General features: G+C 46.7%; 1 protein-coding gene across 1 annotated transcript in view; it reads right to left on the minus strand.

Annotated features, from left to right (window-relative positions):
* The window catches only part of CREB3L3 (cAMP responsive element binding protein 3 like 3), a 40,573-nt gene that overhangs the window by 7,552 nt on the left and 6,465 nt on the right, over positions 1 to 26,556 (minus strand). The window contains exons 2-5 of the mRNA XM_027085486.1: positions 25,244 to 25,307; positions 3,213 to 3,983; positions 2,461 to 2,758; positions 1,272 to 1,384 (exon numbers count right to left, since the gene is read on the minus strand). Coding sequence (XP_026941287.1) covers positions 1,272 to 1,384; positions 2,461 to 2,758; positions 3,213 to 3,401 — 600 coding nt within the window. The 5' untranslated portion in view covers positions 3,402 to 3,983; positions 25,244 to 25,307. The remainder of the gene's footprint in view (positions 1 to 1,271; positions 1,385 to 2,460; positions 2,759 to 3,212; positions 3,984 to 25,243; positions 25,308 to 26,556) is intronic.

A 26,556-nucleotide genomic window follows, 5' to 3' on the forward strand; every position in this document is an offset into this window, starting at 1 on the left:
GGAACTTGGACTATGTGAATGCATTTGCCTATTCAAAATTTTTTAAATTAAATTTAAATTATGAAATAGAAACATGGAAAATGAAAGAATCGGGTCATCAGAGAGCCAAGTCTTAGGAATGTCACACCATGGAATGGGAGGCTCAGGAATAAAGGTGGAGATTGGGGCAGCCTGACATTCGCTGGATCAAATTCCACTCCCTAGAATTCCAGGCCATGGATCAGCCCAACCATTTTCTCTCCAGGATCCAAGCCTCAGTATGTTCATCTGCCAAATGGGGATAAGGTCTTCCACTTCCCAACGTTGTTCACACACAGAACAACAGTATTAAACTTGACACATTTACAAAAGCCAGTTAGTATTTCCAGAGCAGTCATTCACCTTTCCTATCTTTCAAGACCTGCTGAAGTTCTGCCTCCTCCAGGAAGCCTTCCTGGACCTGCAATGCCCCTCCAGCCTCTCTCCCTTATGGGTACACTTCCATGAGCAGTCAGTTGTCCCCTTTTGACCATGAGGTCCCCAGAGGCTGAGCACACAGCTGGTGCTCACCGTGCATCTCTCAAGTCAAGAGGGGTGTTCTGCTCTTTCTTAGAGGTTGTCAGGACAACTTTGGGCATCAGGCAAATTAGAGTTCAAATTCTGACTCAGCCACTTTCTTGCTGTGTGACTTTGGGTTTGTGGCTTAACTTCTCTGGGCATTGGCTTTCTCATCTGAGAAATGGAGGTACTGATTGGGTTCTCAGGTCTGGTTTACCTGTAGTCGAACCCCAGGGCAAGATAGACAGCCCTCAGTCAGCGTGCAATGGGCACAGTAGGCCCAATGGGCCAGCCCAGGGATTAAGCCTGCAGCAGCTGTGTGACTTAGGTCAAATTACTGGACCTCTCTGTGCCCATTTCCTCAAACGTAGAATTAAGATAAGAGCCCCAGTTTTCAGGGTTGCTGTGAATTAAAAGATGATACATTAAGAGCATTTAGAAGAGTGCCTGGCCTATAGTAGATGCTTGGTGAGTTTTAGCCCTTTTTTTTTTTTTTTTAATACTACTACTATAGTAGAAAGTATCCCAGCCCAGGAGACAGAGAACTCAGGACTGGGACCCACTGACTTACTCTGGGTGTAAGTCAGAGTAAGTGACTTGGACTTACCTTGGACTACTATCATCCCCTGTCTGTGACTGTCTTCCAGTCTCCAAAATGGGGGTATTGGGGCCCCCCATGAACTCCAGTGCCCTCCCACCTCTGATGTTCCAGGGGTCGGGTAGGGACTGCTCACCAAGTCCCCGCCACTGCCAGAGAGGAGGAGGTCTTTCACTGTGAGGTTGCAGTGTGGGGGTGAGTTGGCCAGCTCAGCCTGCTCCCCGGCGTACAGGCCTGGGCTCCACATTTCTGACAGGGCAGATGGGGACAGAGACAGGGAAGGAGTCAGGCGGGGGGCCCCTGAGCTCCCAGCTTCTACTTCCCTCCTCCAGCAAAGCTCCCAGCATTGACCCCAATGTGCTAGGGATTTGTAGCACAGCTTGGGGCCCCAAGACCTGGTGCCTCAGTCTCCCCTCCACCATAAGATGGGAACCCAGATTCATCAGGACATTGTCAGGGACCCACTGTCAACCCGGGAGGGAGTAGCTGTTATTGCCCAGCATTATAAGCTGGATCTGCAGTTGGCCTGGCCTTACCTCTCCCTTGGGGGAAGGACCAGGTCTGATTCACCTGTGGTTCCCTCCCACCAGGTACCTGGCAAACTGTAGGTGAGCTGCTCTGGAGAGCACAGACTTCAGAGTCAAATAGCCCTTTGCTCTAATCTCGACTGGGTGGAGCTGTGTGACCTTGGGCAAGGGACTAAACCTCTCTGAGCCTTAGTTTTGTCAAGTCTCCAAAGGGACTAATAAGCGTTCCCATACCATCGCAATGCTCAAGAGACAAAGGATACCCTGTTGGCGGTGGCTTCTGCATCAGGCCTTTCTCCAGGTCCAGGGGGAACACCCCAAGGCCTGGGATCCCGTGACCTCACACACTTTCATTGAGCGTCTACTATGATCCAGGCACGGAAGGTACAAAAATGAGGTTGCCAGCATGATGCTTGCGGCAGGAACCAGCCTGCCAGGGGCGCATCCCACCTTTGCGGCTCTGACTCATTTCTTAACCACCTGAAAAACGGGCCCGTGACAGACGGCATCCCAATACCCATCTCAAAAGGTGGGTTTGCATGGGCTTCCCTGGTGACGCAGTGGTTGAGAGTCCACCTGCCGATGCAGGGGACACGGGTTCGTGCCCCGGTCCGGGAAGATCCCACATGCCGCGGAGCTGCTGGGCCCATGACCCATGGCCGCTGAGCCTGCGCGTCCGGAGCCTGTGCTCCGCAACGGGAGAGGCCACAACAGTGAGAGGCCTGCGTACCGAAAATGGGTTTGCGTGTACAGTGCCTGGGAGAAGGTGAGGGTAGTTAGCAAAGACACAGGACTCACCCAGGTCTATGGCAACGGAAGCCTCAAGCCCTTGGGCCACTGGCCCAAGGTTCCTGGTGGGGCAGGCAGGGCCAGTATGGTAGGAGGGGCAGGGCCCCTTGCCAGACTCTGTGCTATGGCAGCTGACTGGGGTGGCAGCCACCCCACTGTGTGGAGGGGTGTCCTGGGGGTCGGAGGGCAGATCTTCTGAGATGCCACTGTCACTGGCCGCAGGAGACCAGGTCGGGGAGCTGGGCACTGATTCGCCAGAACCCAGGATGGAGTTGAGGAAATCATCAGAGTTCGGGCCTGGCAGGACCTGTTGGGACGGAGAGGGACGGTGGGAATTAGGAGGCCTATGTTTCGGTTTGGATAGCTGTGTGTCTCTGGGCAAGCCACTGACCCTCTCTGGGCCTCACGTGTCCTTTCTGTAAGATGGAAAGAGCTAACGCTCCTTGCCCTCAGTGTTGTTGGAGCCTGAACACAGTCATGTAGCACGGGAACAACATCCAACCGTGTCGAGGCTCAGGCCCCAAGTTTAAGTCTGGACCCAACTCCAAACTGCTGTGTGTGTGACCCAGGACAAGTTACCACCCCTCTCTGGGCCTCGCTTTTCCCCACCTATAAGAAGGAGGTGATGGTATCTGCCCCTTAGGTCGCTGAGAGGTTCCATACAATAACGTGCTTTGCTAAAATCTCACACATGAGCAATAAACGCACAGAGCTGAGTGGGGTCCTGCTCTGGCCCTGGGGTAAATGCAGCGGGTTATCACCTGGTCCTCAACGTGGCCCCAGTCCTCGCCCAGCTCTATGTGTCTCAGGATGCCGTCCTGCCGGTCAAACAGGAGATCCAAGAGTTCCAGGCTGTCGGTAGGGCACGTGAGACTGGTGGAGGAAGCCATCTGGGGCAAGGAGGGGACATTTGTGAGGGTCACGCAGCCCTTCTCCTCCCCACCACCCATCTGCACACCACCCTGAGGTCCATCCTGCTCCAGTTCTATCCCGGCTCCAGCCCCAAGGTCGGGCCTGCTGCTCCTGCTTGCTGGACTTCTGTCTCCAAATCTGTGTTTTGGGGCCAACCCAGAGACTCCCGGGGCCTGACAGCCAATTTCTTTAAAAAGTGGTAGACAGATGCCCCCGTGGGGATGATCAGCCGATGGAACTAGCCCTCTCCTGCACTCCCATGCTGCCCAAATTCCCCCCTTCTGGAAGGTGGGGGGACCAGGAAGAAAGACCAGGAGCAGCCCCAGAATGGAGACACAATTTTGGTCGTTGCATTCTCCCTCTGGGCCTCAGTCTTCTCATCTGTAAAATGGAATGTGAGATTCCTGCCAACCCTGGGAGCTTGGGGAAGGTTCCTGGCATAAACCCTCCCTCACCTGGAGACCAGTGCAGGGCTCACCTTTCCAACTGCTAATTCCCCATTCATGAGCCTGGCCAGCTCTTTCTCCAGCCACTTCTGCGTCTGCTGCGAGCTGGGGGCTCACCCCACCACCAGGGCTCCCAGGCTCAGCCGGCTCTTCTCTGTGGCTCTGTCACCACCCCTAAAAGATGCTGAAATAGTCCTGGGGCGCTCCTAGCCCACCCCCAGGTGCTGATTGGGGAACAGGCAAGACAGACAGGGTTAAGGGCCAGTGACACAGGGGCAGGCTAGGGGGAGGGGAGGGAAGACCGTTATCTCAGATGTTTCGTGCTTTTCCAGCCGGCAGTGGGCAAAGGCCAAAGTCTGGGGAGCCGCGGCTCTGACATGACCTCTCCCCTACTTTCAGGGACTGTTTCTCGTCATAATCCCTGGATGTTGGCTCCAGGAAAGCCCAGGGCCCCTGGCTGGGTCCTGTCCACTCTCAGAACAGAACCAAGAAGAACTGCCCAGGCCTCCGCTAGAGCCCTTCCCTCTGCCAGGAGCCCCCTTCCCTCATTGGAGCTGGCAACCCCCAACCCCCTGCCCGCAAGCAAGCTCTCCACGGCCAAACCAGAACAATCGATTCCTTCTAGAATCTTCTATCATTCATTTATTCTCAATAAATATTCATTGAGCCAAACTTATTCCCTCCTCAGGGCCTTTGCACTAGCTGTTCCCTCTGCCTGGAACTCCTATCCCCTCCACCCCGAATCTATCACTGCATTCACATATTTGGGAATGTTTTCTATCTGTGGATCTCAGCCCAGACAGCTGAGAGGCCGTCTCTGACCCCTCACCAGAGAGGAGCCCTCACCTTGTACCTCTTTATCACATCACTGGTTTCACTGAAATCCTCACTATTTGAAATTTTCTTGTTTACTTGCCTGTATTCTTCCCTCATTCCTCCCCTGCCTCTTCATGTGAGTGACTTCGGGGCTAAGATAGAGGCTCTTTTGTTCTCAGCTGGGTCCCCAGTGTCTAGGAAGTGCCCGGCACACAGGAGGTGCTCAGTCAACTCTTACTCATTGGGCACCTCCTGTGTGCCAAGCACTATTTAAGGCCCTGGGGATAAGGCAGTGGATGAGCTAGACCATAAATGCATAAACACACCAGAAAACTAACAAATGGACAAATGCTACCAAGAAACTAAATGTCATCATGTAAAGGGCAACAGAGGGCTGGCAAAGGCTTCTTTTTAGAGGTGACATTTAGGGACTTTGCTGGTGGTCCATCTGTTAAGACTCCACATTTCCAATGCAGGGATGCGGGTTCAATCCCTGGTCGGGGAACTAAGATCTCACATGCCATGTGGCATGGCCAAAAAAAAGGTGACATTTAAGTACAGTCCTGAATGATGAGAAAGAGCCAGCCACTGGGAGATCTAGTGGAAGGGTGTTTCAGGCCAAGGAACAGCATGTGCAAAGGTCCTGGGGCAGGATGGGGCCTGGCGTGTTGGAGGAACAGCCAGGAGGCCCATGTGGATGGAGCAGAGTGAGAGAGGGAGGAGGGGAGGGCAGGGAGGGGACGGGGCAGGTCGTGCAGGGCCTTGCAGTCTGTGGCAAGGAGTTTGGTTTATACTAAATACAGCAGGAAGCTGTTGGAGATTAGTGAATGGATGACGAACCTTCTGTGTGCCGGGCACGACGGTAGGTGCTAGGTTTACACAGTAACTCAGACACCCTCCTTGCTCTCAAGAAATTCACATCCTGGCGTACATTTCTCCCTGGACCAGCCATTATTTATTCATGCATCAAAAATTTAAGGACGACCTATTATGTGCTGCGCCAGAGTGGTTCTCTTATCTGACGGTAACATCTGTGGCTGTCACAACTGGGGGTGCTCCAGGCGTGGAATGAGTGAGCGTCAGGAATGCTGCTCCACACCTCACAATGCCTGGAACAGCCCCACACAGAGAAAGCCTGGCCCGGATGTCAGCAGTGCCTGGCGGGAGAATCCCTGCGTTACGGTAACTGCCCCCCTCTGGATGGGGGACATTATCTCACTCTTGACCTCTGCATCTCTTATTTCCTTTTTAACCACTCTGTGTTGGATTTGTGTGTGTTGGATTTTTTAAGGGGTTTGTTTGGTTTGGTTTGGCTTTCCTAGTCATAATATTTATTCAGCCTTTGCTGTGGAGGCTCCTTTCCAGGGCAGTGTCAGCAGGTGGAGAAAGTAGGTGAAGTTTGACTTCTGGGCTTGTCTCTGCCTCCCCCTCGCTCCCATTTATGACTCTGAGGAGCCCCGGTGCCCTTGACATAGAACTTCCTCCTCTTCTTATCAAAACCTGCCAGAATCATGGATCTGGTATTACTCATTTACACCTTCACATAGATTTAGACCCCATAGTCCACCTCCCCAGGATATTTGTACTTTTTTGTAATTTTATAATCGTGGGCTTTGGAAGGCTTTTATATGTCCTAATGAAGAGACGTCTGAAAAGGTAGGATAAAGATAAGCATTTGAGGGACAAGAGGACTTTCTGATGCCCTTGGAATCATACGACCTAATTTACTGGACATGACCACATGCTTCAAAGCGATGCTAAGTTGGAATCTAAAGTAAAATTCCCACAATAGATTCCACCAATGTGTTTAAGCACGAAACATGGGACCTCCCTGGTGGCGCAGTGGTTAAGAATCCGCCTGCCAATGCAGGGGACACGGGTTCGAGCCCTGGTCCAGGAAGATCCCACATGTCGTGGAGCAACTAAGCCCGTGCGCCACACCTACTGAGCCTGCACCACACCTACTAAAGCCCACACGCCTAGAGCCCGTGCTCCACAAGAAGAGAAGCCACCGCAATGAGAAGCCCGCGCACCGCAATGAAGAGCAGTCCCTGCTCGCCACAACTAGAGAAAGCCTGCGTGCAGCAATGAAGACCCAATGCAGCCAAAAATTAATTAATTATTTTAAAAGTATGAAACATAACACAAGAGGATGCTGTGTTGATTGAGGAATACTGTGTTAATAAACAGATTTGTGGAACTTGTCAGAGCCTTTACCACACTCTGTAACACCCTTGGAAGGGACAGAGTTTGTAGCATTTCTTAAACATAATTGCGTAGGTGTAGGTTTGTTTTTAAGTTGCACTTGATTGATACTGAACCATTTCTGATATATGAAAACGTTTAAAGATACCCACTAGACTGACTGCAATACAAAAGACAACATCAGTTGTTGGCGGAAAATCTGGGGCAACTGGAACTCTCACCCACTGTTTGTGGGAACCAAAAGGGTCCAACCACTTGGGGAAACTTTGGACAATTGGGAAATCTCTTATAAAGTTAAACATGCATTTACCAGATGACTTAGCAATTTTATTCCTGGGTATTTACCTAAGAGAAATATAAATATATGTTCACAGAAGGACTTGTACATGAATGTTCACAGCAGCCTGATTCATAATTGTCCTGAACTGTAAACAACTCAAATACCCAACAATAGGGGAGTGGATAAACAAACTGGTGTATCCATACAACACAATAGTACTCAGCCACAAAAAGGAATAAATTACTGATACATTCAACAACACGGATGAATCTCAAATGTATTGAGATAAAAGAAGCCAGACACAGAAGAATACTGTAGGATCCCATTTATACGACACCCAGAGAAGAGGCAAAAGTAATTCTTGGTGATAGAAAGTGGTTGCCTGAAGTAGAGTGGGCAATTGAGTGGACGGGGGCATGAAGGAACTTTCTAGGGGGGAGAAAATATTCCATATCTTATTTTTAATGGTGGTTACATGATTGCCTAGAATTGTCAAAACTCAGCCAATTGAACACACCTAAGACCTGTGCATCATTACTGTAAATTAATTCTACCTCAATAAAAAGCATACTAAATACATAATGCACAACCATGTACATAATGCGTTTAGGAAAACATTAGAAACAACCAAAATATCTGTCAATAGGGGATTGATTAATAGAGTCTGATGTGTTAACACAATGGAATATTATGTAGCTGTGAAATAGAATGAGGGTTCTCTTTATGTACTGATATGGGACAATATTGAAAATACATGGTTATTTCAGTGTTTCTCAACATTTTTTTTATTCTGGCCCTCCCGCAAGGAGTCTTTGAAGACATTTTCCTAACTGCTCCCCCATGAAACTGTAAATCCACATGTATTCTATATACATGCTTCTGTACCATATGTATATCTGTGCTTTATACAGTAAAAGAGTAAGATTTTTTTTCACCCCCTAAGAACTAGTTTTCACAACCCCCTTGAAGATAATATCTTTCCCATTGAAAATGCACTGGTTAAGTAAAAATTAAGGTGCACAACACAAGATACTGTCTCTGTGTGACAAAAGGAAAAATGAATGTGTATACATGTTTCTTATATATTTATAGAATATCTCTGGAATGAGACACAAGAATCTGGTAACGGTGGTAACCTTCAGGGCTGGGAGCTGGGAGGTGGGATAGAGAAGAAGGAGGGCTTTTCCCCGCATAATCATTTATTTTGGAATTCTCAGCCATGTGCCCGATGTACATATTCCAAACAAAGAAATACAATTTAACTTTAAAAAAAAAAGAAATAGGGGCTTCCCTGGTGGTGCAGTGGTTGAGAGTCCACCTGCCGATGCAGGGGACACGGGTTGGTGCCCTGGTCTGGGAAGATCCCACATGCTGCGGAGAGGCTGGGCCCGTGAGCCACAGCCGCTGAGCCTGCACGTCCAGAGCCTGTGCTCCGCAACGGGAGAGGCCACCACAGTGAGAGCCCCGCGTACCGCAAAAACAAAAAACAAAAAACAAATAAAATGCAAAACATACCTTTTCCATAGTTTCCCAAGTTTTCTAATACAAGCTCACCTTGTATTAGAGTTAGTGTTTAGGAGCTGCCCCCTCTACAAAAGTAAATTGATCCACCTGGGTCCCCAAAGTCCAGCATTCCCACTGCCTTGCCTGTAACGTTCCTTAAATAAGGTGATGCCTCCCTCTCATCATTATTGCTTTATTCTGATGTGAACACTACCATATCAGTAATTGCCAGCCAAGTCCTGACAGGAGGCAGTCTCCCTATACCTGTGCTTTTCTCACAGATCCCTCTTCCTTTCCATCTCTGAGGTTACCTCAGGGAAAATGTGCTCGAAGAACTTTGAGCTAATTCCAACTGCAGTGTGAATGACTGATATCAGGCACATATATTCCTTTGCTTGGGAGCATTTACATTTTCTTATGGAGCCTTAAGGCATTATAACTCAAAGATTAGTTCTTAGTATTTTTCCCCAGGGCAAAAATCACCCCCTCTCAGATGTTACTTAGATATAACTAGACCTAGGTAAAATGTGAATGACTGATTTTGGGTGAATATATTATTTTTCTTGGGAACATTTACATTTCTTCATGGAGCCTGAAGGAACTGTAGCCCAGATCTATATTAGCTCTTATCTTTTTGCCCAGGGCAAATAACTTCCCTCTGTGGGTTTCAGAGGTACTCAAGTGGTAAGATGTTCAAAAGCCACTGGGTTCTATGTGAAACACCATGAAGTTATGATATGCAGTCTCACACCCTTAAACATACAAGATTCCTATCTATAAAATCCCAGCATTTAGTTTAGGGCACATAGAAACTGCTTCCTGAATCTTTACTGACTGGAGATTGCATACTGTACTAGATTCTAGCTCAGACAAGTGGTAGTTAAAAGTCAGAAAAGACTGAAAAAAATTCAAACGAGAAAACTCTTAAAATTGAGAAAATGCTAACCATTTCCTCTGCAGCTTGGGGACAGTTCTATAGGAGGTAGTATGATTCAGTGGCTAAGAAGAACTCAGGGTTTGGAGACAGACGGACGTGTGTGTGAACTCTACCTCCACACCTCACAGATATTACAGATATTACATTAGACCCTGGGAAGTCACTTCACTCCAGAACTCCCCTTTCCACTCTATAGCACTCTCGGGGTGCTGAGCTGTAGGAGTGTAGATTTGGGGCTGTTGGCCATCATTACCCCATGATGGGAGAAGCTATCTGAGAATGAAGCCCACCCAGAATACAGCAGAGCAGACAGAGAGCAATCAATCCCTGACAACATGGTCTGAAGTCCTGGACTCAGCCATACCTGAAATCCACTCCTTGGCTTCAGAAACATGGCAGTGATGTGAGCCAGTGACTTCCCTTTTTGGTTTAAAATTTTTGAGCTGGAGTTTCTGACCCTTGCACTGAACAAACAAAACAAACAAACAAAAAAACTATTTACTTTCCTTGATTAATCCTGTCCACAGAGCTGTCTCCCCCTGCCCCAAACTTCACATTTGAATGTAGATTATAGAGATTAGCACTTAACACACTCTCCTTAGGTATTTGTTGATTGGTCCTGCCTGTCTGTATTGTCTTTTCAAAACTAGACTGAGGCCCTTGAAGGTTGAAGGCAGGTCTGTTCATCTCCCTTGACACTACTCAGGGCATGGTGGATGCTCAAGAATGTCTGGCCAGTTCTGAATTTGCCAAAATGGTCCTCGCCTATTCACATATCATTGCTTTCCTTCCCCCTTACTTTTTGGCTGTCAAATGCTCATAACTGAATCTCTTCTACTCTAACCTGATGGCATGCTATTAGCATTGGTTTGCACCAAGACCCTGTGTAAATTTTTTTAATTAAAAATATATATAATTTTTGGACTTCCCTGGCAGTCCAGTGGTTAAGACTCTGGGCTTCCACTGCAGGGGGCACAGGTTCGACCCCTGGTTGGGGAACTAAGATCCCGCATATCACATGGCATGGCCAAAAAAAAAAAAAGAAAGAATATTCCGGAACTCCAGAAATCCCTTTTCAGGAGTTACCCCTCCCCCCATGGAGGTAACCACTGTTCTGAATTCCGTGGCATTATTTTTTGGCTCTCACTACTTCCTGTGTATCTGTCACCCTCCTCCTTCCCTCAGCTCCCACACTCTTGTGCTTCTGTTTATCTTCCAGTGGGCTTTGCACATGTTTATTACAATCCATCAGCAAGTTTTGATAGCTCTGCCTTCAAAATACGTTCATTCTTTGCCTGCTCCATTTCTACGGTCCTGGTCCAGCCCCATCCTCACTGGGCTGGACCAGTGCACTCTCCCCCTTCTCCTCCTCCTGGCTTCCATGCTTGCCCCCATAGTCTGCTTTCCTTATTAGGACTCAAAAAGCCCTCTCCCTCATTACCTTTGCACCATCTTCCACTGCTTTTCCTCTCTCTCCCTCCACACTGGACTCATGTCACCAGGCACGGTCCTCCCTCAGCGCCTCTGCACTTGCTGTCCTATCCCCTTTCCTAGATCTCCCTGTGGCTGGCTCCTTTCACATTTAAATGGCTGCTCGAATTCACCTCCTCCATGAAGCTCTCCATGACTACCTTCTTTAAAACCAGTCTCCATCCCCATCTCGATTTATGTTTCTTCATAGAAACTTACTGTCACCCGACACTATATATTTTGTTCATTTATCACAGTGTACATTCATTCAACAAACATTTATGGAGTGTCTATTCTGTGCCAGGCAGAGGGACACATCCTAGGGAATGTCAATATTCATTAATTATTTCAGTCTACAAAAGTGTCTTTTACTCCTTCTATACATCAACATTGATCCAGGTGCTTAACAAGTCAGAGATAGGGAAGGTTGTGGGGTGGAGTACCATAAAGTCTCTAGCTAGAATTCACCTGCAAAATAGGGACAATCATTAGGACAAGACCTACTGTGTGCAGTATCCCTAGTGCCTGGAACTGTGCCTGGTACGCAGAAGCTGACCAATCAATACTTGTAGAAGGAACAACTGAACATGTATAAATATAATCATGGAGTTTAGTGTGTGGCTGACAAACTACAGTCTATGGGCCAATTCTGGCCTCTTACTTGTTTTTATAAATAAAACTTTGTTGGCACATGGTCACTCCCACTAGTTTACATGTTGCTTACAGTTGCTGTCACACAGTGGCATAGTCTTGACAGAGACACTTTGGCCCGCAAAGCTGAAAATATTTACTATCTGGCCCTTTTCAGAAAACGTTTTCTGTAATCCGCAGGTTCTGTGGATTAGACTTGCTCAGCCCAACAGCAGGATTAAGTTCACATGTGGTTACTGAGCGCTTGAAGTATAAAAAGTGTGACTGAGGAACTGGATTTTAACTTTTATTTAATTTCTATTCATTTAAATTTAAAAAATTGATACTTAATTCAGTTAACAGACAACTTTTGAGTATATGTGGAACAAGTTGCATATGTGAATCTACATTTTTACTGTAAATTCTCTGAACTCTATAAATACAGATCGAGGATTTCTGATGAAAACTGAGCATCCACATTGAGATGGGTTGTACGTGTGAAATACACATTGGATATCCAAGACTTAGCATGAAAAAAAGTGAAATACTGCGTTCATAACTGTGACATTGACTGCACGTTGAAATGGTAACAGCTTGGGTTTATGAATTCAGTCATTCAGATTGACAAAAATTTATTGTTAATACGAAACTTCATTTTGCTTTGTACTTTTCTGATGTAACTGCTAAACACTTTAAAGTGAGAATATTTCCATGGAACTGGCTGGGGTAGAGCAGGGCCTGGTTTCGAATCCTGCCTCTACCACTTGTAACTGTGGGCAAATAACTTTGCTCCTCTTGACTCATTTTCTTTATCTGTAAAATGGGGGATAAAGGCCCTGCTTCACCGGGTTCTTGGGGGTTTGATCCATTATAACATGTGGAGTGCTCAGAAGGGACGCCCACACAGCCAGGTCTCAAACTCTGGCCGTTTTTAGGGTTATTACTATTATTACTAGTATATGAATCTGTAAGAAACACGCCCCGCTCAGCTTCCGAGGTGCTCGAAGGGCAGACGTCTGCTTGTCATTTTCCGGCCCCCTCAGCCCTTTGACCTCAGCACAAGTCTGGCCCTAATGACAGTCCCCATTTTGCACAGGAGGACAGAGGGGCTAATAAGGGGTTATGATTCACCATGGCCACTCCATGAGTCAGCCACCATTGAGACAACGCCCAGGTCCCCTGCCCCAGATGGGGACATGTCCCTCGGCACCATGTCACCTCCACATTCCTTTGGCTGCTTGCCAGAGGGTCCTTTCTACTTCTCCCTTTAGGTCAGTTTTGGGGGAAAGAGGTGAGGGGGTCTGGGAGCACCTGCTTCCCCCCTCCCTTGCCCCTCCTCCCCCTCTTTCTCTGGGACTCTCCCTTGGGGTACGGCCAGGCCAGGCAGTGAGTAAAACCCTTGTGACATGGGTGTGGCTGAGGCAGGGGCTGGGGACAGGGGGACTCTGATCGGGCTCTTGGGCAATGCCAACTGATTAGCACCTAATCCTCCAGGCTTCCCAGTCCAAGGGGTTCCTGGCTCTCAGGGGTGACTGAAGACAGGAAGTTTGAACCAGGATCTCCCAATACCATGAGAGGCGAGACTTTGTCAGGGGGTGGGAGGCTCCCTCTGTCCTTCCTAAAGCATGAAGGACGTTATGTCCGGGAATTCATTCATTCATTCTAGTGACTACTTCTTTTTTTTTAATAGTTTATTTATTTATTTTTGGCTGCGTTGGGTCTTCCTTGCTGCACACGGGCTGTCTCTACTTGCGGCGAGCGGGGATTACTCTAGGCACGCGGCCTCAGTAGTTATGGCGCACGGGCTTAGTTGCTCTGCGGTATGTGGGATCTTCCCAGACCAGGGCTCGAACCCGTGTCCCCTACATTAGCAGGTGGATTCTTAACCACTGCACCACCAGGGAAGCCCCAATGACCACTACTTCTTGAGTGCCTGATGTGTGCCAGGCATTGGGGACCCAGCAGAGAACATAACCAATTATTCCCCATGCCCCGCCCCTGTGGAGCTGATGTTCTGAGGTGGGGAAGATGCTAAGTAAAATCAGTTGTGCATAAGCAAGTAAATAAATAAATTGAAGAGAAACACAACATTGTAAATCAATTATACTTCAATTAGAAATTTAAAGAATAAATAAATTGGGAGAGACCAGGTATAGAAGAATAAAGCAGGAAAGAGAGATGGGAGGGGTTGGGTCAGGGAGGCCACGGCAGAAAGATCCTGGGGAGTTGAGGGCAGGGTGGTGCCTTGTTCCAGGATGAGAAGGCTGATGTCAGTCCTGTGATGGTTCTAGAAGTTTCTGCGTGGGGCTGGATGGGATGTGTTTGTGGAAAGAGCTGGGAGGTCCCTTGGGTCAGAGATCTGGTTCTCCAAGCTTGGTGTCAGGGTCTAGCCCTGAGCCAACCATAGGAAGGGGGTCCCCCAGCTTCAGGAGACCAGGTGGCCTCTGGGACAGTACCCCGTGAGGGTCCTGAGTCTAGACCAGCAAACGGGGTCAGCGCCCCTGCCATCTCGCAATCCACACCCTTCTGCTCAGTCCTTCCCCCATGTCTCACCACCATCTCATCTCACCTCATCTCACCTCATCTCGGTGATTATTTTATGGCTGGTGGGTCCAAGGGTCAGAGCTGACCCTCTCACCAGGAAAAGGAGGCCTCCTACGGCTGTGGATGTGGTCAACTCAGCTTCCTTCCCCTTGTGGGCGAGGAGACCTTGTCTCCTCTGGCTCCACCCCTGGGGCTTCTGGGAGGGAGTCCTTAAGGTTCGGGTTGGGGAGGCATGTCGGGGTCCCCAGAGCCTGAATTCGTCCTGGCCCTCCATCCCTCACCTTCTGAATGTGTTTGCTGTAGCTGCTGAAACAAAGTCCCACAGACTGGGGGCCTGCAACAACAGAAATGTATTCTCTCCCAGTCCCAGAGGCTGGTAGTCCAAGATCAAGGTGTCAGCAGGGCTGGTTCCTTCTGAGGCCTCTCTCCTTGCCTTTTACATTATTTTTTAAAGAATTTATTATTTATTTATCGGCTGCGTTGGGTCCTCGTTGCTGGGCGCAGGCTTTCTCTAGTTGTGGTGAGCAGGGGGCTACTCTTCGCTGCAGCGTGCAGGCTTCTCAGTGCAGTGGCTTCTCTTGTTGCGGAGCACGGGCTCTAGGAGTGTGGGCTTCAGTAGTTGTGGCTTGCGGGCTCCAGACGTGCAGGCTCAGTAGTTGCTGCGCACGGGCTTAGTTGCTCCACGGCATGTGGGATCTTCCCGGACCAGGGCTCGAACCTGTGTCCCCTGCACTGGCAGGCAGATTCTTAACCACTGCACCACCAAGGATGCCCCTCTCCTTGCCTTTTCGATGCCATCTTGTCCCTGTATCTCTGTGTGCAAATGTCACCTTTTTACAAGGACCTCAGTCTTATGGGTTAGAGCTCACCCTAGTGACCTCACTTAACTCGATTACCTCTTTGAAAACCCCCAACTCCAAATACAGTCACATTCTGAGGCCCTGGGGGTTAGGACTCCAACATATGAATTTGGGCCTGGGGGATACAATTCAACTCCTAACACCCCTCAAAGCTGTGATGAAACCCAAGCCTGGTGGTCACCTCTCCAAGTAGCTGCCCTGACCACCCCAGCCAAAATCACCCCCCCATCCCAGTCACACCCAGTACAACCCCTTTGATGGGAGGGAATTCTGTTTATCTATCTATGTTATCTGTTTACACCAGGGAGCAGGGACCTGTATATTTTGATCACCGATGTACCTCCAGCCACGGTATATCGAAATACCGTGATCAATCAATCCCCCACCACCACTGAAGTGGCTCCAAACCCATCTGTGGAGCAAACCCCACAATTCAGTGTGCGCCACGGGTCTCAAGAGAAAGACACCTGCTCTCGGCCGAGTTGGGATATCTGTGTCGTCTCTAATCAATTCAAAACTTTCCCATTTTGTGTGCAATTGCTTTCTGGACTGGGTGCCAGGAGGTCGAAGTCCTAGCCCCAGCTCAGCAGTCAACTTGGCTGTGACATCACAGAGTCACTCCTCCCCTCTGAGACTCTGGTTCCCCATCTGCAAAATGGGACGATGGATCTAAAGGTTATATAAAATGAAGCCCCTTCCAGGTTAAACATTGGGGTTAATGTGTAATCCCAGGGAGAATCTGACCAGGAGCGTAGTTTGATGAGAGTCGTGGGCCACGTTGTGTACATATATATGGAGAAGCCCACCAGGTAGGGGACAATCCCGTTCATGCATGAGCGAGGTGGAATGGGCTGAGAAAGTGATAAGAAAGAACCGCGCCCTGATTCTTCTCTCTGGGAGCATGGTTAATCCCCAAATGTCCTCCCTGCTGCAGGAAGAACACTGTAGAAATCTCAGATCACCAACAGAATCTCCAAGTTAGAGTACACTTAAATGATCACCAAAACCCTCGAGAGAATTTAGTAACTTTTTTTTTTTTTTTGGCGGCATAGTGTAGCATGTGGGATCTTAGTTTCCGGAAGGACCAGGGATTGAACCCGTGCCCCCTGCAGTGGAAGCGCTGAGTCAACCACTGGACCGCCAGGGAAGTCCCTAGTAACATTTATTTTCATGTTACATTGCTTTTACAATTACCTTCTAATTGGGGCATCTGATACTGGTCTAATTTACCATCGTGTTACTAAGTGTCTTTCAAAAATAAATTTATTGAAGAAAAAAGCCAAATACATAATAATGCTGAAGATGGTACTAAACTTTCTTCAACAAATGTATCTTAGGGCTTCCCTGGTGGCGCAGTGGTTGAGAATCTGCCTGCCAATGCAGGGGACACAGGTTCAAGCCCTGGTCTGGGAAGATCCCACATGCCGCGGAGCAACTAAGCCCGTGCGCCACAACTACTAAGCCCGTGCGCCACAACTACTAAGCCTGTGCGTCTGGAGCCTGTGCTCCGCAACAAGAGAGGCCGCGATAGTGAGAGGCCCACGCACTGCGATGAAGAGGGGCGCCCCCTTGCCGCAACTAGAGAAAGCCCTCCTACAGAAATGAAGACCCAACACAGCCAAAAATAAAAATAAATAAATTAATTAAAATGTATCTTAAAAGGAAACATTATAACACCAGGTTTTGGGTTTTTTTAAGTATCAGGTGCCTAAAACAGATGCAAAAGAAAATAAACAATGTTATTATATTCTAGAGAGCTACTGTTGCCTGTGGAAGGTTCTGGATTAGGTGACTCTTAAAAACTTAGCAAAAATGTGTTAAAGACACAACAGCACCCAATTTGAGTGCTTCTTGACAGAATCAGACAGTTTAAAAAAGGATTGAAAAGTCATTTCTTACCTTTCATTAGGTTTATTTTGTATATGCAATTTGCATGCAAACGTGCATGGAGAATCCCAGCGGGGCCTCCAAAACAAACAGACAAACATGCATGGAGAACTCACTCTGCACTGAATTCTCTCAAACCATCCCCACCCCCACTCTCTTGGACTTCCCTTCTCCACAAAAAAACAATGCCATTTCTCCTAGGCCCAGCGTCTGGGTCTGGGCACCCAGTCTCATCAAAACCACAGCTAAAATTTATTGATCACTCACTGTGCCAGGCACTGTGAAAAGTACACAAATAAACTTGATCCTCCAAAAACCCCAAATGAGTTGGGGACTTTGTAAATACCCATTTTGCAGATAAGTAAACTGAGGCTCGCGGAGGGGATGCTCTAGCCCAAGCAGCTTGTAAGTAGTGATGCTGAAATTCAAGGCAGCAACGCTAAGTCAGAGCTGCCCCCGGGGTGAGCCAGAGTCAACCCCAGGTAGCAGGGCTCATGGCAACAACAGGCCGGGGCTTTGTCGTGTCATCTAGCACAGAGCGAATGTCATGGTTACGGCTCTCTGGATTCAATTCCAGCCCCTCCTCTTGCAAGCCGTGTGACCTTGAGCAAGTTATTTGCCCTCTCTGTGCCTCTACTCCTCCCAAAATGGGGAGAATAGTAAAGATCCAGAGAACTCTTATACACGAGCGGTGGCATACCACGGCTGGGGAGAGGGGAGCAGCTCACCCCAGGTGCTATCAAAAATGAGGCCCAAAAAAAAAAAAAAAAAAAAAATGAGGCCCATTAATTTCTAAAATATACAAACAGCTTGTATAACTCAATAATAAAAAAACCCAAACAACCCAAACAAAAAAATGAGCGGAAGACCTAAATCAACATTCCTCCAAAGAAGACATATAGATGTCCAAGAGGCACATGAAAAGATGCTCAACATCGCTAATTATTAGAGAAATGCAGATCAAAACTACTATGAGGCATCACCTCACACTGTTCAGAATGGCCATCATCAAAAAGTCTGCAGATAAAAAAATGCTGGCGATGATGTGGAGAAAAGAGAACCCTCCTACACTGTTGGTGGGTATGTAAACTGGTGCAGCCGCTATGGAGATTCCTTAAGAAACTAAAACTAGAGTTGCCATATGATCCAGCAATCCCACTCCTGGGCATACATCCAGAGAAAACTCTAATTCTAAAATATGTGTGCACCCCAATGTTCACAGCAGCACTATTTACAATAGCTAAGGCATGGAAACAACATAAGTGTCCATCAACAGGTGAATGGATAAAGATGTGGTATATATGCAATGGAATACTACTCAGCCATAAAAAAGAATGAAATAATGCCATTTGCAGCAACATGGATGGACCTAGAGATTATCATACTAAGTGAAGTAAGTCAAGCAGAGAAAGACAAATATCATATGATAGCACTTATATGTGGAATCTAAAACATGATACAAATGAACTTATTTACAAAACAGAAAACAAATGTATGGTTACCAAAGGGGTAAGGAAGTGGGGGAGGGATAAATTAGGAGTTTGGGATTAGCAGATACAAACTACTACATATGAAATAGATAAACAACAAGGTCCTACTGTATAGCACAGGAAACTATATTCAGTATCTTTTAATAAACCATAATGGAAAAGAATCTGAAAAGTGTATCTATCTGATACACTTTGCTGTACACCAGAAACTAACACACACTGTAAATCAACTACACTTCAATTTATAAAAAAGAAAATCTGAAGCAAAAAAAGGGGAGCCCACTGTCTGCAGAGAATTCAGAAACTGATAATAAACCTGATTTTATTATTATTTTTTTATCAACGTGCATAGACAATGCTGAACAATGTCAGTGTCGAAATAATCTCCCCTTAAGAAATGTTTTACTGGTCTAAACTAGGGAGTGAGCAAAGTTTTTCCGTAAAGGGCCAGATAGTAAATATTTTCAGCTCTTTGGGCCACATGGCAACTACTCTGTTTGTGATCCCAGCAAGAAAGCCACTGCAGACAATTCATCAATGAATATGGCCCAGTGCCAGGAAAGCTCTTTATATGGACACTGAAATTTGAATCCTCTATACTTTGCACATGTGAAATATTATTCTCTTTTTGATTTTTTTTAAAGATTTTTTTTTGATGTGGACCATTTTTAAAGTCTTCCTTGAATTTGTTACAATACTGCTTCTGTTTTTGTTTGTTTGGGTTTTTTTTGCGGTACGCGGGCCTCTCACTGTTGTGGCCTCTCTTGTTGCGGAGCACAGGCTCTGGATGCGCAGGCTCAGTGGCCATGGCTCATGGGCCCAGCCGCTCCACGGCATGTGGGATCCTCCCGGACTGGGGCACGAACCCGTAGCCCCTGCATCGGCAGGTGGACTCCCAACCACTGCACCAGCAGGGAAGCCCTGCTTCTGTTTTATGCTTTGGTTTTTTGGCCACGAGGCATGTGGGATCTTAGCTCCCTGACCAGGGATCAAACCCACACACCCTGCATTGGAAGGCGAAGTCTTAACCACTGGATCACCAGGGAAGTCCCTCTATTTTTGATTTTTTTCCCAACCAGTTAAAAAAAAAACAACAAAAAACACTCCTTAGCTCCTACAAAAATAAGCTGGATTTGGCTGACAAGTCATGGCCTGTCCACTCTTGGTCTGAACAATTGCTGTGGTTTAACCACTGGAAGTTTTGAATTAGCACATTTTATTACTTATCCTTTAATAAACATTGTATTTTACACAGAAGTGAATTTGGAGAACTTCAAGCAATGCATTTGGCTCCAGACACACACAGACTCAGCTATACACATTCATTTGAAGAGTTAGTTCTTAACGATTCTAATTCTTTTGAGTTCTCTTTGGAAACAGTTCATATTTCCAACCCTTGTGGTATTACACGATCTTGTGTTTAAACAGTAGATTTGAAATAAACAGTGATGGGCCAGTAATTTTAAATGCAAAGAAACAGAGTTTGAGCTACTTCACTTTTTTTTTTTTTCCTATCTGACCACTTGGACCTTCTATTTCTGTTTAAAAGTTTAGACAGTGCACCAATTGCAAATTATAATATTTTTGTTTGGCAAGCTCAAATTTTAATTCATTTTTACTGGATTTGAGCCGTATCTTTAAAATGGAAATATCAATAATTTCCTCCTTTAAATTATTATTCTTGTTTGATGATTTAAACTTATTAAACTATAAAGCTATTATTCATTGCTGCAACAGATCAGTAGAGATATGTACCTACATATAAAGAGAAGTTTTTCTTTAAAAAAAAATTCATTAATGGAATTAAAATGTATCCATTCATCACCTTTTTCCCTTTATTGGACTGGGATATTTATTTATTTATTTATTTATTAAAATTTTTTTTAATTTTTTTTTTGCGGTACACGGGCCGCTCACTGTTGTGGCCTCTCCCGTTACGGAGCACAGGCTACGGACACGCAGGCTCAGCGGTCATGGCTCACGGGCCCAGCCACTCCATGGCATGTGGGATCTTCCCGGACCAGGGCACGAACCCGTGTCCCCTGCATCGGCAGGCGGACTCTCAACCACTGCGCCACCATGGAAGCCCTATTTATTTAATTTTTTAACATCTTTATGGGAGTATAATTGGTTTACAATGGTGTGTTAGTCTCTGCTGTATAACAAAGTGAACCAGCTATACATATACATATATCACTGTATCTCCTCCCTCTTGCATCTCCCTCCCACCCTCCCTATCCCACCCCTCTAGGTGGTCACAAAGCATCAAGCTGATCTCCCTGTGCTATGTGGCTGCTTCCCACTAGCTATCTATTTAACATTTAGTAGTGTGTATATCGGACTGGGATATTTATTTTACGTATGTTACTGGTGTGATTATATAGCTGGTGTTCAATGAAAGAAAAAATTTCACTCCATATTTCTCTTATGGCTATTACAATTATTGATTGCTTTGCATAATTATTACTGACACTTTCTGGCTTATAGAGGAGTGAGTGTTAAAACAAGATGTCCTTCAGCTTTTAAGTGTGCTATGTAAGCCACTGCATTTAGGTACTTAATACCTGGTTCCTAGTGTCAAATATTTATTATCATCCCTAGTCCATTGACAAACTATACCCCCATAGTCTGTCTTTGTAAAGACTGAGAGCAAAGAGCAGCTTTTGCATTTTCAAATAATTTTTAAATACAGAATAATTATTTCGCTTTAAAAATATAGGAAGAAGGGCTTCCCTGGTGGCACAGTGGTTGAGAGTCTGCCTGCTAATGCAGGGGACACGGGTTCGAGTCCTGGTCTGGGAGGATCCCACATGCTGCGGAGCAACTAGGCCCGTGAGCCACAACTACTGAGCCTGCGCGTCTGGAGCCTGTGCTCCGCAACAAGAGAGGCTGCGATAGTGAGAAGCCCGTGCACCGCGATGAACAGTGGCCCCCGCTTGCCACAACTAGAGAAAGCCCTCACACAGAAATGAAGGCCCAACACAGCCAAAAATAAATAAATAAATAAATAACTCTTACCCCCAACATCTTCTTAAAAAAAAAACAACCAAACATTAAAAATATAGGAAAAAATTATTTCACGACACAGGAAAATTACATGAAATTCAAATTTCAGCCTCAAAAAATAAAATTCCGTTGGCGCACAGCACGCCCATTTATGGACTGTATGGTCTGTGGCTGTTTGGGGACAAGAAGAGCAGAGTTGACTAACTGTGATGGGCTGTGTTTAAGCTATTTGCTACGTGGCCCTTTAAAATTTTTTTTGCAGACTCCTGCTCTAATTTTTCAACCCCTCTCCTCCAAACCCCCAACTCTGGAATTCCATGTTCAGAGACTTAGGCCCCCAGGTCCTCTTCTATAGACAGCTGCCCAGCGTCACCCAGTGGACCCCTCCCCTTCCCACCCAGGTCTGGCCTGAGGCTGGGGGAGACCGGTCAACTTCTCGGTCCCTGGCGCCCTCTAGTGGACCCCGCGAGCAACTGCCTTCTCAACCTCCTTCCCTGGCGGCCCCACCCACGCCCTCCCTCCCCGCCAAACCCAGGTCTCCTGGGAAGTGGGGAGGAGTGGGAGGTTATTTTTGTGGCCCCTCCTTGTCCTGATTCCTCCCCCTGCCCCCTGCCAAGGTCTCCAGGACTCCCCCCTCCTGGGGCCATGATCCTACTCTCCCACCATGCTTTACACACTAGGACTCTCAATGAATTAAATCCCATTCAGTCGTTGTCAAAGATGTTGACAAATTTGAACAGCTTTGTTACTTTCCAAAGCCCCTTGGTGTGTATACACACCACCTCTTAATCTGTGCTTTTTATCTGTACGTACACCTTGCATTTGTGTAGCATGCCATTCTTTGCCCCTCCAAAGTGTTTAAAAATATTTATTTATTTATTGGGCTAAACCGGGTCTTAGTCGGGGCATGCAGGATCTTGGTTGTGGCGTGCAGGATATTTACTTTCAGCATGAGGGATCTTTAGTTGCGGCATGAGGGATCTAGTTCCCTGACCAGGGATCGAACCCTTGCCCCCCTGCATTGGAAGCGCAGAATCTTAACCGCTGGACCACCAGGGAAGTCCCTCTCCTGAAGTATTTTGATCCACATAATTTCATCCAACATCTGCAGGAACTGGCTGGTATTTCACACTGAAGACATAGAAGGACAGAGGAGATAGGTAATATATATGCTCAGGCTAAGAGATGATGTTGGGTCCAAGGCCCGAAAAGACTCAGGTACAGTGGTGAGCTGGAGCTGGCTTCCTCTGGCTGGTGAGATTCAATGACATCACGCAGGTAGATTGAAATTGGCCAAGGTTGGGGTATTTACACCTCAGGAATCAGCAGATGCTACAAATTTGGGATTTTCTGTGTGGATCACGAGACGGAAGGTGTAACCATTGCGTTTTGGGATGTGAGCAGAGCATCAGTAGCATGGCAGTCAGAAAGGAAGATAGTCCTCCTGGGAGAGGGCATCCATGCCAGCTGTGCCAGGGACTTTTGGGAAGACAAATCACTCATTTTCAGAGCCTTCCTTCCTTCATCACTCATTTATTCATTCATTTTCCCCATCAAATATTTATCAAATATTTACCTGATGTCATAAGACGTTACCCATTCCTTCTCAAACATTAGAATAATGCTTGGACCTTTTCCCCCCGCAAAAGCTGTGATTATTTATAAAGTCCAGTACCACCTCTCCAAGATATCAGATGTGAGCTATTAGATTCAAAATGAACTAGCTTAGGGACTTCCCTGGCGGTCCCGTGGTTAAGACTCCATGTTTCCACTGCAGGGGGTGCGGGTTCGATCCCTCCTCCGGGAACTAAGATCCAACATGCCAGTGGGGCATGGCCAAAAACAAAACAAACAAACAAACAAAAACTAGCTTAATCCCTACTGCAAATGCAGCAAGTGCTTCTGCTATGCCTGTCATTTCTAGAAGTCTGACCTTGTTTTCAGGGTTAACTGCTTAAGGTTAGCAAATGGCCTGTATATCCAACTGCCTTTTGCCATCTCCATGTGGGCATCTCACAAGCCTCCCAAATTCAATGTGGCTGACTGAGCACCTGCCATTCCCCCAAATGTGCTCCTCCTGCTGCCCTTCCTGTCTCACTAAACGGAAGCTCCAGCCTTCCAGTGCTCAAGGTCAAAACGTTGGGTTGTCCTTGAGTTTTCTCTTTCCCTCACACCCCACATCCATCCATCAGCAGTCTTATCCACTCTGTCTCACTCTGCTCCAGGCACCCGGGCCTCCTGGCTGTCCCTCCAACACGCCAGGTGCGGTCCTGCCCCAGGACCTTTGCACTGGCTGTGTCATCTGCCTCAGAACCCTTCTTCCAGATCTCGATGGAGCACACTCCCAACTTTTTCTGCTTTTGCCAAATGTCACCTTCTCAATGAGACCGTCCCTGACATCCTATTTATTTATTTGGTTGTGCCAAGTCTTAGTTGAGGCTCACGGGCTCCTTAGTCACGGCATGCATGTGGGACGTAGTTCCCTGACCAGGGATGAAACCCGGGCCCCCTGCATTGGGAGCGTGGATTCTTAACCACTGCACCCCCAGGGAAGTCCCTGACATCCTATTTAAAACTGTGACTTTTTTTTTTTTGGCGGTACGCGGGGCTTTCACCGCCGCGGCCCCTCCCGTTGTGGAGCACAGGCTCCAGACGCGCAGGCCCAGCGGCCACGGCCCACGGGCCCAGCCACTCCGAGGCATGTGGGATCCTCCCAGACCAGGGCATGAACCGGTGTCCCCTGCATCGGCAGGCGGACTCTCAACCACTGTGCCACCAGGGAAGCCCTAAAACTGTGACTTTTGCCCTATTCCCAGCTTCTGTGTTTCCTCTTCGCTTGCATTCGCTATTTTTCTTCCGCGGCACTTGCTGAAATGGGACATACTGTTTTTTATTTGTTTGTGGCCTATCAGACTGTGAGCTCCGTGAGAGCTTGGAACAGAGTAGGGGTTCAATAAAAATTTGAACTGCTGTAGCTGTTGAATGAATGAATGATTTGCCTTAACTTAGTTATGAGGAACATGCCACGTCTTATACCCCAAATGCCTCGAAGTGTAACCAATGTCCTGACGCCCTAGATCAGGGGTTGGCAAACCACAGCCCATGGGCCAAAGCCAGCTCACCACCTGCTGTTGTATTGTCTTCAAGAATGCATTTTACACTCTTTAACCGGTTGAGAAAAAGTTTTAAGAATATTTTCTGTTACTGAAAATGATATGAAATGCCAATGTCAGTGTCGCCTGGCCACACCCATTTGTCTATATTTTTGCGACAGAGACTGGCCCTCAGAACCGAAAATATTTATTATCTGGTCCTTTACAGAAAAAGTTTGCAGAGCCCTGCTCTCGTGTCAAAGGAGGAAATGGTGTTGCCAAAGGGGAAACTGAGACCCAGAGGGGTGAGATGAGTTTTCCAAGGCCCCACGTTTCTGAGGGACTCCTCCTTTGCTGAATTATCTGAACAATGTTTCTGATGCTTTACAGGAAACAGAAGTCAGACTGCCGGGGACTTCCCTGGTGGTCCAGCGGGTGAGACTCCGCGCTCCCAGTGCAGGGGTCCCAGGTTTGATCCCTGGTCGGGGAACTATATCCCGCATGTATGCCGCAACTAACAGTCTGCATGCCACAACTAAAGGGCCCTGCATTCTGCAACGAAGATTCGGCATGCTGCAACTAAGATCCGGCGCAGCCTAAATAAATAAACAAATATTAAAAAAAGGAAGGAAAAAAAAGAAAGAAGGAAGGAAGAAAGAAATCAGACTGATGAAGAAACACCTTCATAAACTGAAGGTCACCTGAGGTACTGACCTTGAGAGAGAAATCTGCACCCAACCATCTGATCTTGCCAAGCCCTGGAGATTTTTAATTGCCCCTGTAAAAAAAAGAAAAAATAAAGTCATCGCTCACTCTAGAAACCTTGAGTTTGGGACTTTGATCGAAGTGATTACGACACCCCATCAAAACTCCATTTGACTTCATCCCTTCCGCAGACATTTATGGGCACAGTCAGAAGCTGAGGGCAAACTGGAGGCAGAAAAGCAAGTTTCCGGGGGCTGGGGAGCAATGGCTAATGGGAACGGGGTTTCTTTTGGGGGCGATGGAATGTTCTGGAACTAGATAGCAGTGAGGGTTGCACAACACAGTGAATATACTAAAAAACACTGATCTGTGCACTATATTTTTTTATAATTTTTTGGCCTTGCCACACAGCATGCAGGATCTTAGTTCCCCAGCCAGGGATCAAACCCGTGTTCCCTGCAGTGGAAGCACGGAGTCTTTACCACTGGACAGCCAGGGAAGTCCCCATACACTTTAGAAGGGTGGATTTTGCATTACATACATGATGCCTCAATTTAAAAAATAATAATAAATTTTAAAAGACAATGCTTATCTGTTTCTTACTAAATAACAGTGCTATGAAATAAATAAATAAAGGGAAGGCAAAAAGTAAATTTCACCTATTAACCACCCCTGCCCCAAGTCAAACTCCTTTTCCACATTCCTCCTAATTCTTGTTCATCTGCATGGACCCTTTTTGCACAGCTGTAAAATAGATATCATCTTGCCCATCCATTGTTCAGGACATGATACAACATCATTAAAAAAGAAAAACAACTCTAGGGGTGGGAGTGGGAGGGGCGAGAAATGGGTGAAAGGTGTCAAAAGGTACAAACTTCCAGTTATAAAATGAGTCCCGAGGACACAATCAATGTACAGCATGGTGACTATAGGTAATTGTACCGTGTTGTATATTTGAAGGTTGCAAAGAGAGGAGGTCTTAAAATTTCTCATCACAAGAAAAAAAAAGGTGTTTGTTAACTATGTGTGGTGACGGATGTTAACTATTCTTGTTGTGGTGATTGTTTCTCAATATATACATAAGCCAAATCATTAGGCTGTACACCTGAAACTAATATAATGTTATATGTCAATTATATCTCAAGAAAAATAATCAAATAATAAAAGGAGGTAAAAAGGAAGGAAGGAGGGAAGGAAGGGGAAAGAAAGAAAGAAAGGAAGGAAGAAAAAGAGAGAAAGAAAAGAAAGAAAGGAAGGAAGGAAGAAAGAGAAAGAAAGGAAGGAAGGAAGGAAAGAAAGAAAGAAAGAAAGAAAGAAAGAAA

The sequence above is a fragment of the Aethalodelphis obliquidens genome, unplaced genomic scaffold (assembly GCF_003676395.1).
Source record: "Aethalodelphis obliquidens isolate GAN/ISIS:26980383/991018 unplaced genomic scaffold, ASM367639v1 scaffold53, whole genome shotgun sequence".
In the NCBI taxonomy this organism is placed as follows: Eukaryota; Metazoa; Chordata; class Mammalia; order Artiodactyla; family Delphinidae; genus Aethalodelphis; species Aethalodelphis obliquidens.